Source organism: Colletotrichum siamense, assembly GCF_013390195.1.
Source record: "Colletotrichum siamense strain Cg363 chromosome Unknown KSG_Cg363_contig10, whole genome shotgun sequence".
NCBI classification, from domain to species: Eukaryota; Fungi; Ascomycota; class Sordariomycetes; order Glomerellales; family Glomerellaceae; genus Colletotrichum; species Colletotrichum siamense.
Window position 1 is genome coordinate 1,591,319 of NW_023501023.1, and position 14,798 is coordinate 1,606,116.

Here is a 14,798-nt window from a genome sequence, read left to right on the forward strand (position 1 = left end):
AGTCGGTATCTCGATCGTTCACACGTGACTTTTGCTGACTAACCATCCCGACGTGGACCCGAGAATCCAACTCCAGTCCAACAACCTCCCTCACCTGTGTGAGCAACGACGCAAACTCCGCCCACCGCGCCCGCGAAATCTCTCCTCTCAAACCCCGCCCAACCCATCACCGAAACACGTCAATCGGGACGCTCGCCCCCTCGAGACGCAAACGAAAGACCCCGACGATGCCGGCGATTCGTCCGACCGCGGCCATCCGCGCCGCCCGCGCCATCAAGACCACCGCTCCTTCCACGAGGGCCTTCTCCGTGACCGCCCGCCGTGCCGGTGGCGGCTCCGACTTCGATCCCCCGTCCGGCTGGCTCTGGGGCGTCAAGCCCGGTGAGAAGTACGAAAAGGAGGGCTGGGAGCTTCCCTTCTACACCCTCTTCTGCGGAGGCATCATCGCCACCGGCGTTGTTCTCGCCTTCAAGCCTGATACCTCGTGAGTGCAGCTCGTCCCCCCGCACCTCGAAGAAAGGCGGCATACACCACGAGATACCCAATATCGGGCTCTTTTCCTGTTGCAAAGCTACGCCGACGGGCTTCGCATACAATCGCCAGCATTGAGGCAATTTCGATATCGACCGTGGCTAACGTTGATTGAACGATAGGCTCGACACGTGGGCCCTCGAGGAGGCCAGAAGGAGATTAGAAAAGGAGGGCATCCTGCCGGACCCCGAGAAGTGAGGAGCGGATTCATGTAACAACGCGCACAAATTACACATATTCGACGAAACCCGAACTTTTTTCTGTTTTGACTTTGGAAGCCAAAAAAGCTCTTGGCCCAGCGAAGGGGAAGAGAACTATAGAAAGGAGAGAAATGGCGTGACGGAAGCAAAGAACCCGAGCCGCGAGGATTGGAGAGGAGAGGGGAAAGACCAAGACAGGAGAGAATTTGGCGGAACAATGAAGCTTCGTCTACCGTACAGGCGAAAGTCTCTTGTTTCCGACAAAAAGTGTATATGACCGACCTTGAACTAGTTTCCTTTTTTTACATCTCTACGAAGACTTTCGCGCGCTGCCGAATGCTTAGATCTCATTTATGGTCGTTCATGAGTCGAGTTGATGAGGCGGCAGCCATATCTCTGTCTTCCAATGACGTCGAAGCTCAACGGAGCTTCCACCTACGTTGACTCATTGTCGGTGCTGGTTAAACCACTCCTGCGGCTCTGGACTGGCCAAGTATGGGCATTCAACTGCTCTTAGCAGCGTTAAGGCCGTGTTCGATCTCGACAGACTGCCTCACTTTGCCAGGACCTATGTCAAGTGGAACAAATCACTACCGAATGACAAATAACGTTTGAAGCTTCTCAGGTTCTATTGCACACGCTTTCCTTTTTGGATATGTACAAATCTACAATTCATTGCTGGCCAATGCTTACGCGGGAGCAACATAGCTCCACTCGTGCTCCTCATCACCGTACTGTCTGGCCTCCATCCAGCCCTTCATTCTCAGGGCAATCTCGCCAGACTCCTCGGCCTCAGTCAGGCCGCAGTTGATGGACTTGCCCTTCCAGGCAATGGTGCGGATGGGGCTGACAATGGCAGCGGTTCCAGCACCAAAGGCCTCGATGAGACGTCCCTCGTTGGACGCCTCCTCGAGCTCCTTCATGGTGTACTTGCGCTCAGAAACCATCCAGCCCTCGGGCACGAGCCTCTCGCGGGCAAGAGCAAGAACGGAGTCACGGGTGACACCCTCGAGGATGGTGCCGTCGAGGGGCGCGGTGACGAGCTCCTTCTGGCCGGTCTCCTTGTTCTTGATGGCGGCGAACATGTTCATGGTGCCGACCTCGGTGACGTACTCCTCCTCGCCGAAGAGCCACAGGTTCTGCTGGTGACCGCGGCTGGCAGCCTCGAGCTGGGGAACAATGCAGGGAGCGTAGTTGGCGCCGAGCTTCTTGTCGCCGACACCGCCGGGCCAGGCGCGGACGGCGTAGTCGGTGGCCTCAAGAGAAACGGCCTTGAAGCCGGTGGGGTAGTAGGGGCCAACGGGGGATGCGATGACGTAGAGCAGGGCAGAGCCCGGAGGACCAACGCCGAGGGTCTTTTGGGTACCGATCATGGTCGGGCGCAGGTACAGCGAGTAGCCCCTCTGATCCGGGATGAAGTCCTTCTCGAGGTTGGCGAACTTGGAGATGAGCTCGATCATGGTGGTAGGCTCGAAGGTGGGCAGAGCGATACGGGCGGCGGACTTGTTGAGGCGGGCCATGTTCTTGTCAGGGCGGAAGAGTCTGATCTGACCGCTCTTATCCTTGTAAGCCTTCATGCCCTCGAAACACTCGAAAGCGTAGTGGAAGACGCAGGTCGCGGGGTCGAGAGAGAGGTTCTGGTAGGGGACGATCTTGGGGTCGAGCCATCCCGTTTCTTGGTTCCACTCGATGGTGAGCATGTGGTCTGCGGCACGCGGTCAGCAATTGCGGTCTATCATAAGGCGTCACAGATGGTCTGACCAGTGAACTTGCGGCCGAAGACGAGCTCCTCCGGCTTGCCCAGCGTTCCCGGGTTCTTGGTCTTCTCAATGGTGAGCTTGGAGGCGTCGATGCCGACGGGCTTGGCCGCGGAAGCGGCCTCGGGCTTGACGCTGTAGAGTCTTGTTGACTGCCATGCCGCAGCTGCTAGTCTGGGGGAAGTCTGTGATAATCTGAGGACACCGGCGGCGCGGGAGGCGCGCGGGAAAAGTTGTCGCATCATGGCGACGGCTGTTTGTGGGTATACAAGAAAAAAACAGGAGTTTTTGAGTTTGTATAACCAAAGAGATTGCGCGGGACAAAGCAGTTAAATAGACAAAAGACAGTGACTCTTTCTAGAAAACAAAGCTGGAATATGTCAATTGCGGTCAACGGCGGAACCAATTGACCAATCCAGAGCGTGGTAAAAGCAGAGAGTCGGGCGCAATTTGAAGATAGCGTGGAGGCGGAGGAGTCAGAAGGCCCATCGGAGCGTTATCGGACTTGGGTCTGTTGCAAAGCCGTCGCTTTCCATCGTCAATCATTCAGGGTCCCCGGAGCCGGACCCGTCGCGCTGCAGCTTCAGGTCCAGTGCTGCGACTGCAAGCTTAGGTCAGCCCCCATAAGGTGAGGTAGCTATAATTGGCCCCCTAGCCACCCCCTCTGGTGGCTTCATTGACAGTTTTAACCCCCCCTAAGGAGTTTGGGGGCACCTAAGCTGCGACCAGCAAAAGTGGGCAGACCACACTGTGACAGCACCAACCCAGAGCTGCAGGGGTGCCTGCCGTAGTACCTACCTACCTTATGTGGGATCATCGCTAAAACATGGATATCTTGCTGATTGCATTTGGGACGCTCTTGCCTATCAGCGACGTGGAAGTCGACGCGGCTGAACATCAGCTTGAGCCAACTTGCCAAATTGCGCAACCACCTGTCTTTGAATTTCGAATCGACGCACAATCGAGCCTCGATTGAATTCCAACGATATAGCCGGAATTGCGACGACAGCCCTCGCCCTGCGTCACCGTCCAAGACAAAGAGGCCACCTCCTCCTGCGCGCGCGCGAGAAGTTGACAGCCGGGTCCCAGCTTGGCGCAAACACGCCCAATTCGTACCCTGTCCGTCATGACGATCGAGTCTCCTCGAGCCCTGTCTCCTCCGCCTTGACGACGACCAAGACGAACGATTTCCTAACGAACGAACTCCCAGACACGCCATTATGTTCTCCTCGGCGCTCAAGTCGATATCATCGACAAATATTACTGCGAACTACTCCATCTCTTCCACCCAGACGTCCACCGCCGGCCCCTGGAAGATTTATGACTGCAAGAAGAAGTCGACCGGGAAGCCCTACAGCGTATTCGTCTTCGACAAGAAAGGCCTCGACAGTCATGGCAATAGCTTGGGCCGTTCCGGCGCGTCGGCTTTCAAGCGGGCGACGGAAGAGGTCGTAGAGAGGCTGAAGAAGGAGGCATCAAGCTTGGCTAAGCTGCGCCACCCGAGCATCCTCGAGCTCGTTGAGCCCGTGGAGGAGACGAGGGGTGGCGGGCTGCAATTCGTCACGGAAGCTGTCACGGCTTCGCTGGCGAGCTTGTTGCAAGACAAGGACGACCAGGAGCGAAGTGGTGGGGTAGGCGGTCGGTCGAGTCGATATGTCACGGAAGACTCGGACGGCGTGCGCCGCCGGCGCGAATTGGAGATTGACGAATTGGAAATACAGAAGGGACTGCTCCAGATCAGCAAAGCTCTGGAGTTCCTGCATGAGAATGCGGGTTTAGTCCATGGAAACCTTACTCCAGATGCGATTCTTGTGAATTCCAAGGTTAGTCAACCCCTGCCAGCTCATAGCAAAGGCATTCATCGTACTGATCTCAGCTAACCCGGAACAGTCGGATTGGAAAATCAGCGGTTTGGCCTTTTGCGGCCCTTCCGAGGGGTCAAACAAGCCGACATCATTCCAACCCATCAGCCTCTCGGAGATACTCAACCCGGACCCTCGACTGCCTCGCTTTGTGCAGTTGAACCTCGACTACACTTCTCCTGATTTCGTTCTTGATAACAACTTTACAACTTTTGCCGATATGTTCTCGTTGGGTCTTCTGGCTGTGTCTCTGTATAACTCACCACACAAGTCACCCATCGAAGCCCATGGCAGTCTATCTACTTATAAGAGGACATTTACCTCCTCATCAACGGTTCCATCTACTTCGAACCAGTTCTTATCATCTCGACCGTTACCAAAAGAGTTGTCAACTCACGTCCTGCCACGCCTTATCACCCGTCGGCCGGCTCAACGGTTGACAGCCAGGGAATTTCAAGAGAGCGAATACTTCAACAACGTGCTTGTGTCCACAATTCGCTTCCTCGATGCTTTCCCGGCAAAGACACCCAATGAAAAGGCTCAGTTCATGCGCGGACTCGTCAAGGTTCTGCCGTCCTTCCCAAAGACGGTCATGGAGAAGAAGTTAATGCCCGCGCTTCTTGAAGAAATGAAGGACAAGGATCTCATCGCCCTAATTCTTCAGAATGTCTTCACCATCGTCGACTTGCTGCCATCAGCGAGACGAGTATTTGCGGAGAAGGTTCGACCAAGCCTCAAGGACACGTTTGCTCCTCCTCCGAAGAAGGATCAAGCACCAGAGAGAGACCCCACCAAAGACGCCGGTTTGATGGTTGTCCTGGAGCACATGTCAACTATCTGCAACAACTGTAACGGCAAGGAGTTTACGGACGGTAAAGATTTCCGGGTAGAACCTCCCTTAATTATGGACGTCAGCTAACTCCTGTGAAGATATATTACCTGTGGTGTACGCAGCAATTGAAGCGCCAACTCCCGCTGTTGTTGACGCTGCTCTGAGAGGACTCCCCTCTATTCTACCAGTCCTTGACTTTAGCACCATCAAGAACGAGCTCTTCCCCGTGATTGCGGCGGTCTTTAGTAAGACCAGCAGTCTTGCCATTAAGGTGCGGGGTTGCCAAGCTTTCGTTGTGCTATGCGGCGGAACACCGGATGGCCAAGATGACGGTCTTGATGCCTTCGGTGCGAAGAAGAAGCCCTCTGCATCATCGAGCATGTTGGACAAATACACCATGCAAGAGAAGATTGTCCCCTTGGTCAAGGCCATCAAGACAAAGGAGCCTGCTGTAATGATGGCGGCTCTGAGCGTCTTGCATGTTGTGGGCGAGGCTGCCGATGCTGACTTCGTAGCAATGGACATTCTCCCAATTTTGTGGCATATGAGTCTTGGGCCTTTGCTTAATCTAAAGCAATTCCAGACCTTCATGGACCTTATTAAGAAGCTATCCAGACGAGTTGAGGATGAGCAAACCAAGAAGCTGCAAGAGCTATCCGGAACCAACGGCAGCAGCACAGCTGCTCCGAATGACGACTTCCTGGGCTTCGGCGGCGTGAGCGGAACTGGGTTTGATCAATCCAACGGTGGCACAGATGACGATTTCGAGAGTCTAGTCAAAGGCAAAGCAACACGAACATCTACGTCGGAAGCCTTCCCTAGCTGGGACGATGCGCCTGCGCCAGCCAGAGTTACCTCGCCCGTTGGCGGATCCAGATCCGCAACTCCGAATGCTCCGGCGTTCTCATGGTCAACTCCGAGTCCGACCCAAACAAATGCGCCGTCAACGTCGCAATTGGGAGCGTCAAAGCCAGCGCCAGGTTTCCGTACTGTGACGCCTGACTTGGGTGGGTTCCAAGCTATGACTCCGACATCGACTCAGTTCTCAAAGCCTCTGCAACCAACAGCTCAAACACCAGCACAACCACAAACTCAGACAAGTTCTTCAATCAACTGGTCTACAGCGGCCACTGCAACTTCCAACCCATGGTCGTCGTCGTCGGCGGCGTCAACTCCGGGCTTCTCGGCCGGAAATTCCATGTCGCCACCTCCGAGCTCCGCTTTTGGCGGAATTAACTCATCCATGTCCAACTTGTCGCTTGGCGGGCAGAGGCCGGGCTTGTCGCAGTCCTCTTCATTTTCCTTGCCACCACCGCCAGGCAAGAATTCAATGGGCTCATCCGGCTCATCCGGGTTTAGCCTACCACCGCCGCCCAGTCACACGCCGACACAATCAGGCATGAGTGCATTCAACAAGCCTGCAACTAACACCGGCATGGGCATGATGGGTCAACAGTCGATGAGCACTATGAGCGGTATGAACAACATGAACACTATGGGGTCGCGGCCTGGAATGAACATGGGCAGTATGGGAATGGCGTCGGGCGGCAACATGAACAGCATGATGAACAACATGAGCATGAACAGCATGTCCGGCTTTCAGCAGCAGCAGCAACAACAACAGTCGCAGCAGCCAAAGAGCGGATTGGATAAGTACGAAAGTCTCATTTAGCGGGCACTTGAAAAAGCGGCAGAATGTGGTCAGTCTGGGCATCCCAGTGTTGTTTACATGATACACACACATTTCCTTCTAGAGTTCCGGTTTCTGGGGCGCCTATTGACTGCGCGGGGTTCCCGAACGGTCTGAGATGAAATGCAATATGATGCAAACTGAATCTTGAGGCTTGACAATTGCACAGTTGACAGGCAGAGTTGAGCGGATAGTTTCAACTGCGAAATTCACAACGTAGAGATAAGAGACAGTACGACTCATGAAGTCGCAGATGAAGCGATAGCGCCGGAGTGTACAACATTAGTGTTCAGGGCATGTTTGGTGGGCCGACCACCCCGCAAAGTCAAGATTCGATGAGACTTGTGGACTGAGAGCAAGTACTGGTGTAGCACATGACGAAGAGAAAAAAAAAAAAAAAAAAAAAAAAAAAAAAAAAGGAAAAAAAAGGGCGCGTCGGTGATGGTCCGCCAAGGAGGAAGGTAGGGCCAAGACGGTGGGTTTTGAAAAAAAAGAGTCCTTTCACCCTCTCTCTCTCACTCTCTCTGAAATAGAAACCCGTCAAGTCTGCCGGAAACAGTTTGGGCAACCTTTGGGATCCCGGCAGGCTATTGGAAGGGTGGTTTTGTTATCACATTGATAGATTACACGGGTGTTTGGGAAGAGAACGGATATGTTTCATGAGGGGGCGAAGTGTCCATGATGCGATGATTTGCGGAGAGTGATTGCTGCGGTCGGCAATGGAGGCCGAGGCGCGTCCGGGTGTCGGTCGAGTTGCGCAAATCATCTCGATCTTACACCACACAAGCAGCGTTCCTGCTGTTCAGGCCTGCTTGAGCCATCATCTCACAAGCTGGACGTACTTAGTCCGGGCAAAGGAATGATCACTTCTTGAGACCGTTCAGATTTCTTCATCTTGGGGGGCACCTGTTCTTCTCGGGTTTCCCCTCATTATTGTTTTCTCAAATGGCGTTTGGCTCGTCGGGTTGGTTAGCGTTTGTGGTAACGCACGCAACCAGCCGGGATGTGGCCCGTCACATGCAGGATCAGAAAGAGGCATAAAGTTGGCTTGAGGGCGAGTTTGGCGCAGGCTTAAAAATAAAAAACTCAGGTACTCTGCGTGCCTCTGTTGGAGCGATGATGCATTGGGGGCTGAGCAACTGAAAAGTGACAATTATTACGACAATATTTAGAGATATTCTCATGTTGTTGGTAGCAGCGAGCTAGGCGTGGAAGGCGGTTAACCCCTTGGCACTTACTTTGCCGACAAAGGGAGGACGAGATGCAGAACGGTGAATGAGGATTCTCGATGTTGGAAGCTGGTTTCGATCGGCTTTGCCATTGTCCTCAAGGTAAGTACGAGAGAGGCCAGAGAAAGAGAGGGAGGGCGGAGGTAGATAAGGGGGTACAGTACATTTTTGGCGCCAAGGAGTTAATCATCCTGGGAGCGTCACTCGCTCGGATCAGACAAGCCAAGCTAAGACGAGGTAGAGGAGGGACAGACGTTTGTGGCCGCCACACAGCCGTAGGGAACTCATAGAAATGCTGAAAGACTGCTAAAGGTCGGCCGGAGTTGATGCTGATGATGATGAATTGTCAAAAGGTCTGCAAAGTGATGGAAATCGGGCTTGATGTTCACGTCGCTGATAAGATTTTTTGGCGTCGGGCGGTGGTACGGTGAGCATGACTGACTATGTGGGAATGGACCTCGTGTGCGTGCGTGGTGTGTGTGTGTCTTGGTCCCTTGTCACTCACCGACCCCCGGTCGGACATTAGCCAAGGTCTACACGGTGATGATTATTATATCAGAGCAGCACGGAACACACGACGGCGGAAGTCTAGAGTTGAGTAGGACGTGTAGATGCAGAATTACGAGCCGCGATGAATGGGAATCAGCTGGTGATGATGGAGTTTCATTTGGTGCCAGATTCCGAAACTCTTTCTGATGACGGAAGGACGGGACTGCAGACTGTGATGGCTGACTGGAAGCATGTTGCGAGCTGAGGTCTGGTTGGACGAGATTGAACACGTTCACACACGTTAGGTTAGATTTCCCGGTACGCTGCCTGGACGTGAACTGCAAAGGTACATTTCGGCGTACATTTGCGTTTCTCATTGCTTCGTTTCCCTTCTTTGCATTTTTTGCGTTTGCGCGCTATTCCCCGGTGACCTGACCTGACCTGATATTGCCTCATCGTCTCCTTTTCGCGTGCTGTAACGCGTGAAGGTATTGAAGTGTCAGCCATGTGATGCAAATGGAATCGATCGCCGTCCGTTTCTTTCGTAATACCAGCAACAGGTTAGAGAGACAGACAGAGACAGGAAAGAATCTAGGTATCGGGCTGCTTGTCGTCGTCCTGTCTGGGTATTACCAACGACTAAGACGGTACCCCCCCGGTCAACCTTTCTGCCATTTTTTGATTGCCCTTCCCTTTTTTAACCTGGCTTCGATCTGGGCTGAGGTGAGGTGGATTTGCATTGGTGGCAGTCGCCCTCGTCGTCCTTCTCGTACTCTCTCTCTCTCTCTTTCTCTTTCCCTCTCACTCGACTCGCTCTCTCTTTCCCACCACAGCAGAACAGCAGAGCAGCTACCATACCAACCAGCTGGAGGTCTCGCTTTCGCGCAGTTGATCGTCTTGAGGGTCCAGATCTGGGCGCCCACTTTCGTGTTTCCCTTCTCCCTCGGAACTCACGTCCCTCTGCTGCTAGCCTATTTTTCTTCTTTCCCCTTCGCTTGCTTACCTACAACCTGGTCTACCTTGGGACTTATTCCCATTCCATTACATACCCCCCATTCATTACCTGACCGTACCTTACCTTACTTTACGTCTACTGCGTAACCGTACTGGGTGACTGGTCTGCACTTTACCTCGTCTTTTGCTGCTGGCTTTTCCTTTACACTATTTGCCCATCCCATCCCATCCCATCCCGTCCATCCCGTTGGATCCAAACACACACGCATCCCATTCCATTAATTCCAGACCATCCCGTCCCCCTCGGTCGGCTTTATTCTCTCCCCGCCACCTATTGCAACTCTCTCTAATCTCTCCCTCTCCCTCCCTCCGTCAAACTCGACTTTGGGAAACTCTCTCCCGTCCCATCACCTCCCATCCCATCCACCACCCGTCGTTCCTTCCCTCGACTGCCCCCTCCATCAACTGCTCTCCAAACGAGCACCCCCCCCAGTCGTTGTTGATTCACCATCGCGTCGATCAACCAACTGCGCGCTCTTGCCAGTTACAATCTATCTCTTGTTAGACAAAGACCTGGGCACACAGAGCCAGCTTCGTCACGCCACCCAGCAGGGAGATAACCGACGGGTTTCGAGCGAAAAGGCGGAACTCGGCCACAGCCAAATCTCATTTGCAGCCAAGGCATCCTTTTTTCCCTCCCAACCCTCTTTCCCTCTCTTTCTCTTACCCTCGAGGGCCCGACCGTCTGCAACTTAATAATTCTTTCTTCCGTCAAACCAAACACACACAACTTCAACTTCCCCCATCTTTATCCCCTCCCTTCGAGTCAACCTTTGACTTCGCGAGGCAATTTCGAGGGCCAAAGAGTTTCCCACTGCGCCAACTTTGTCGCTCTTCATTTCCCCTTCACCCAGTCCATACCAGGCCCGTCTTTGACCAGGCTATTTTTTGCCCTGTCTCACAAATATACCACATCGGCTGGTCGGCAGTCGCGCTCACACTTCACCTTCAACGAGACACGTACCCAGCTACCCTGCGTTGTTCTACTTCTACTACTACAACACCTGGTCCGCCTCATCTCGTTCCATCAGATCTCAGCACACCAACCCATCTGCCATCTCCCGTCTTGTTTTCAGTCCATCCGTCCGCAAACAGACGCGCAAACTCAACACAACAGAGCTGCAAAAATGAAGACGCAACGGGCGGCGAGCAAGGCCGCCACGGTCAAGAAGCGCAATAACAACAAATCCAAGGCAGGCGCGGCCTACAAGGTGGACACTTTTAAGGTACCCGAAAACCCGACGCTCGACGACATCAAGCACGCCGTCGGCCTTCAAGAACTCGACGCACGCGTCAAAGACGCCAAGGAGTCCTGCTGGGAAACTGAGTCCTTGCTGGAAGACGCTCTCGCAGAGCTGGGCGATGCCAAACTTTCCTCAGATGGTAGGTCGCAATTCTCTCTGACACTTTCTCTCCCCCCCAATTACCCGGACAAGGGGCATGGCAATACAATGCTACTTTTAGCCTTGGATTACGTGTTTTTCCCACCATTGGCGTTTTGTTGATGCTAACTCGCCCACCCACACCCAAAGATCCCGACACATGCTCGCCTGACGAGGCCATGGTCCTGCGCCACCAGCTCAGAGCACTCGGTCCTGCAGAATTCTGTAGAAGGACCGTCGATGCCGGCAGCTACACAGCCAAGAAGTTGCTGTCAGCCTTTGGCATCAAACCACCCAACTTCCTGGAGGGCGCCGAAGACGAGGCCTACTTCAGCATTTTGTCGCTCGCCATTAGCAGAGAGCTGTCTAAGCGCGCGAAGCTGTGGCGCTTCAACACGGTTGATGACGCCGTGGAGCTCTTGAACAAGAGTCAAAACATCATCGTTCTCACTGGCGCCGGAATCTCCACTTCGCTTGGCATTCCCGACTTCCGCTCCAAGGGTGGTCTCTACTCACAACTCGAGCACTTGGGCCTCAATGACCCGCAAGAAGTGTTTGACATTTCCGTCTTCAAGCAGGACCCGACAATCTTCTATACCGTTGCCAAGGATATCTTGCCGTCTACCAACCGTTTCACGCCTACCCATGCATTCATCTCAATGTTGCAGAAGAAGGGCAAGTTGCTCACCAACTACACCCAAAACATTGACAACCTCGAGGCCAAGGCGGGCATCTCTGCCGACAAGATGGTGCAGTGCCACGGCTCCTTCGCAACCGCCACATGCGTTCAGTGCGGCTTCAAGTGCGTTGGTGATGACATCTTCCCCGACATTAAGGCTGGTAAGATTCCGCGATGCCCTCGCTGCATCCAGAACCTCCGCCCCAATGGCAGCACCAAGCGCAAGCGTTCTGCGGGAACTGAGAGGAAGCGCCGCCGCTTCAGCTCCGATGACTCGACAACCGACGATGAGTATGACATTCCTAGCGCGGGTGTCATGAAGCCGGACATCACCTTCTTCGGAGAGGCTCTGCCTGACGAGTTCAGCCGTCGCCTGACTGAGCACGATCGCGACAAGGTCGATCTTGTCATCGTCATTGGTACGAGTCTGAAGGTGACGCCGGTGTCAGAAATAGTGAGCTGGCTACCCGGCAACATCCCCCAGATTTACATCTCGCGACAAGCTGTGAGTCACATCAACTTCGACATCGACCTGCTGGGCGACTGCGACGTTGTCGTTTCGGAACTGTGTCGCCGTGCCGGTTGGCCTCTTCAGCACGAGATGGTTCCCGAGGACCAGGTTGTCGATGTCCGACCCGAAGGAAGCTGTGTGAGCAGACACGTCTTCGAAGTCGTCAGGCCCGGCACGTCGCCAGTAAAGCAAGAGCAACAGTCGCCCAAGAACCAAGACCAATTTGTGAAGCCGACGAAGCCTGCGAGACCGACAAAGTCGATGAAGCCCAGGAAGTCCACCTGAGCGCTTATTTGCAGCGGAACCACAGCTTGTGCAGCGACTCATTGAATTTGTTGTTTTCCTACTTTCATTCTACCTTCAGAAGGATACCCGGGCATTGACCCCTCGAGCGCACTTTCAGCGCCTTGTCGATGGTTCAGTCGGTCTTGAGAAGCGATACTAGCGCCCTGATTCGACAGCCCAAAAAGCCAAACCCAAGACGGCAACACTATTGCCGATGGCGACGCATGCGTCTACACTTCATGTGGCTGCGGCCATCGCCACGTTGCACCTACTGTGGTAATTTTCCCTCACCAGCGAGGGTCACCACAAAAACACACAACCCTGCTAGGATCTTGGGCACGAATTTCAGTCTCCACCGCCCATTGCCACGGAGTCGGAGTTGCGGTCTAGCACAACCACCACACCCTAATTCGCCCGATCGGCCCAACAGCTTGTCATATGACTTGTTGAACTCGAGCTATGCGCGTCGATTCAATCATTGATTGAATCAAGGATTTCCTTTAGAGAAAGACCGAGTTCTTCGATTGCTACAGATACTGGATTGCTTTTACAAGGCCGACTGGCGATTGGGCTCCCCCATTTCTTGGCCTTGGCCTTGTTGTTTTTCTTTTTTTTCCCTCTTGGGCCACATTTCATTTCAGACTGGCGTGCGGTTTACACAAACGGACCGGGGAAACGGACACACGGTGGGATAACGGCGTTCACAAGGGAAGGGACTGATAATTCCTTTTAAAAAGGGCATCGATTTTGTTTCCTTTTTCATGGCTTTTTTTCCTCTTTTGTCAGAATACCTAGAAACCTACAACAGGTTCAAACCGCGTCTTTTCATTGGTCTTTCAACCTTTTCATAGCAGTAGAAACAGAATCAGACTGCTTCAGTTGTAACACTGACAATCAGTGTGAATCGCGCCCGTGTGTGCATGTGTGACTTGTGACCTAAATATGCCTGAGCATTTGCCCTCTTGGTACTGCGTATGTTCACCAAGCTGTTCATGTTCCAGTCAATTGCATTACGCATCTCTGTCGTAAATATTGATGCCTGCATGCTGACAGTGTGGCGGTGACTCAACAGCCCAACCTGCTATTACGCCCTCCCTCATTCGTCCTAGCTGACCAGTGTCATCCCAGTGTCATCTTACATGCACCAAAGTGCAAACAGTCACACAACCCCAAACACTTATTCACATAGCCTGCCTTGTTCCCTGAGGACTATGCGTCTTCCTAATGAGGTTCTCGAGGACTTGGCGAAGAGGGGGAAATATGGAAACTGTTGCTTGTCTACCTGGCAAGAAGCAGGCTACCAATATTGTCGCATCAATTTACCTGTTGCAGATTTACACGCTAGGGGGAGCCATCGTCCGAAAATGTCGGAGCCTGGGAGTTGCGTGTCCCTTTCCTTTTCTCGGATGACGGGACTCGGAGTGACTTGACGAAATATAACCAGCTGCACCGTCAGCAGGCAAGCGCTTATCAGTGCGCGACGGGGGGTTTATCGATGCTTCTAGGGTGGGGTTGATTGATTTGATGGAGATGATCTTGGTCGGAGTTTGACACCGCCACGGCGGTCCCACCATCGTCGTTTGGGATCCTTCCGTGCGCTGCGTGACGGTGACTTGTGTTGGAGGCTTAGGACGAACGATGTAGGTTCTCCCTCACCTCGAGGATTATGATACCTCGCCGTGCTAGATTAATTGATTGAAACCTGCTGGTGTTGAAGAACTTAACACCGCGGTTCACCAGGTCACGGCGAGCGTCTGCCCGCACAGCTGCCGAGACAAAGCTGAACAGGTATATCTGAATAGACATATCAGATCCGTCGTCCGCAGTGAGTTCGTACGAATTGTCTTCGTCATAGAGATGAACTAAAGTTATCATGACACCTGGAAAGTGAGGTTTAATCCTCTCTGCATGCGGAGGCTCACTTGATATATGCCAAGAAGTTGACTTCGAGATGACCTGCACCAGGCTACCTCTTTTCTTATCTCTAAAGGTGGAAGTTCGATGCCTGAATGAGCGCAGGGAGACATACTACGTATCGTGAAAGGCTTGCACGCAAACATTGGACTTCACCGAACGGCATTTCTACTCGTCGTCTCTACTTGATCCAGGTTATTAGGTAGGATGAATAGGAGACGCCAGCTTCAGATAGCAGGCTGGAAATGCTCGCAGAGTCGTAAAGCCCCGATGCTCCATGCTACCATTCACCGCCGATACTATGTTCAATCACCTTTCTCTCTAAGGTATACAGAAAAGGGCTGGAGAGATGAGTAGTTTGAGGCGATCAGCAGAGCCTGCAGAGTTGTCCGTACTCTCCCTCAACAGCTGGCGCCAGAGATA

The 14,798-nt window shown here is 53.3% G+C and overlaps 4 protein-coding genes across 4 annotated transcripts; 3 read left to right on the plus strand and 1 right to left on the minus strand.

Annotated features, from left to right (window-relative positions):
* Positions 1 to 227: 227 nt before the first annotated feature.
* On the plus strand, positions 228 to 729 carry CGCS363_v014328 (uncharacterized protein; the record flags this gene model as incomplete). The annotated part of the gene is made up of 2 exons (XM_036646177.1): positions 228 to 484; positions 654 to 729. The coding sequence occupies 2 exons, from the start codon at positions 228 to 230 to the stop codon at positions 727 to 729; spliced, it is 333 nt and encodes a 110-aa protein (XP_036488440.1).
* A 691-nt stretch (positions 730 to 1,420) lies between these two features.
* Positions 1,421 to 2,730, minus strand: BAT2-0 (Branched-chain-amino-acid aminotransferase, cytosolic; the record flags this gene model as incomplete). The annotated part of the gene is made up of 2 exons (XM_036646178.1): positions 1,421 to 2,436; positions 2,493 to 2,730. 2 exons carry the CDS (start codon positions 2,728 to 2,730, stop codon positions 1,421 to 1,423), a joined length of 1,254 nt encoding a protein of 417 aa, XP_036488807.1.
* Positions 2,731 to 3,708: 978 nt separating this feature from the next.
* Positions 3,709 to 6,854, plus strand: ppk32 (Protein kinase domain-containing protein ppk32; the record flags this gene model as incomplete). Its single annotated transcript, XM_036646179.1, has 3 exons — positions 3,709 to 4,311; positions 4,379 to 5,222; positions 5,281 to 6,854. 3 exons carry the CDS (start codon positions 3,709 to 3,711, stop codon positions 6,852 to 6,854), a joined length of 3,021 nt encoding a protein of 1,006 aa, XP_036488992.1.
* Positions 6,855 to 10,731: 3,877 nt separating this feature from the next.
* CGCS363_v014331 (NAD-dependent protein deacetylase hst1) lies at positions 10,732 to 12,461 on the plus strand (the record flags this gene model as incomplete). Its single annotated transcript, XM_036646180.1, has 2 exons — positions 10,732 to 10,987; positions 11,137 to 12,461. The coding sequence occupies 2 exons, from the start codon at positions 10,732 to 10,734 to the stop codon at positions 12,459 to 12,461; spliced, it is 1,581 nt and encodes a 526-aa protein (XP_036488991.1).
* Positions 12,462 to 14,798: the final 2,337 nt, after the last annotated feature.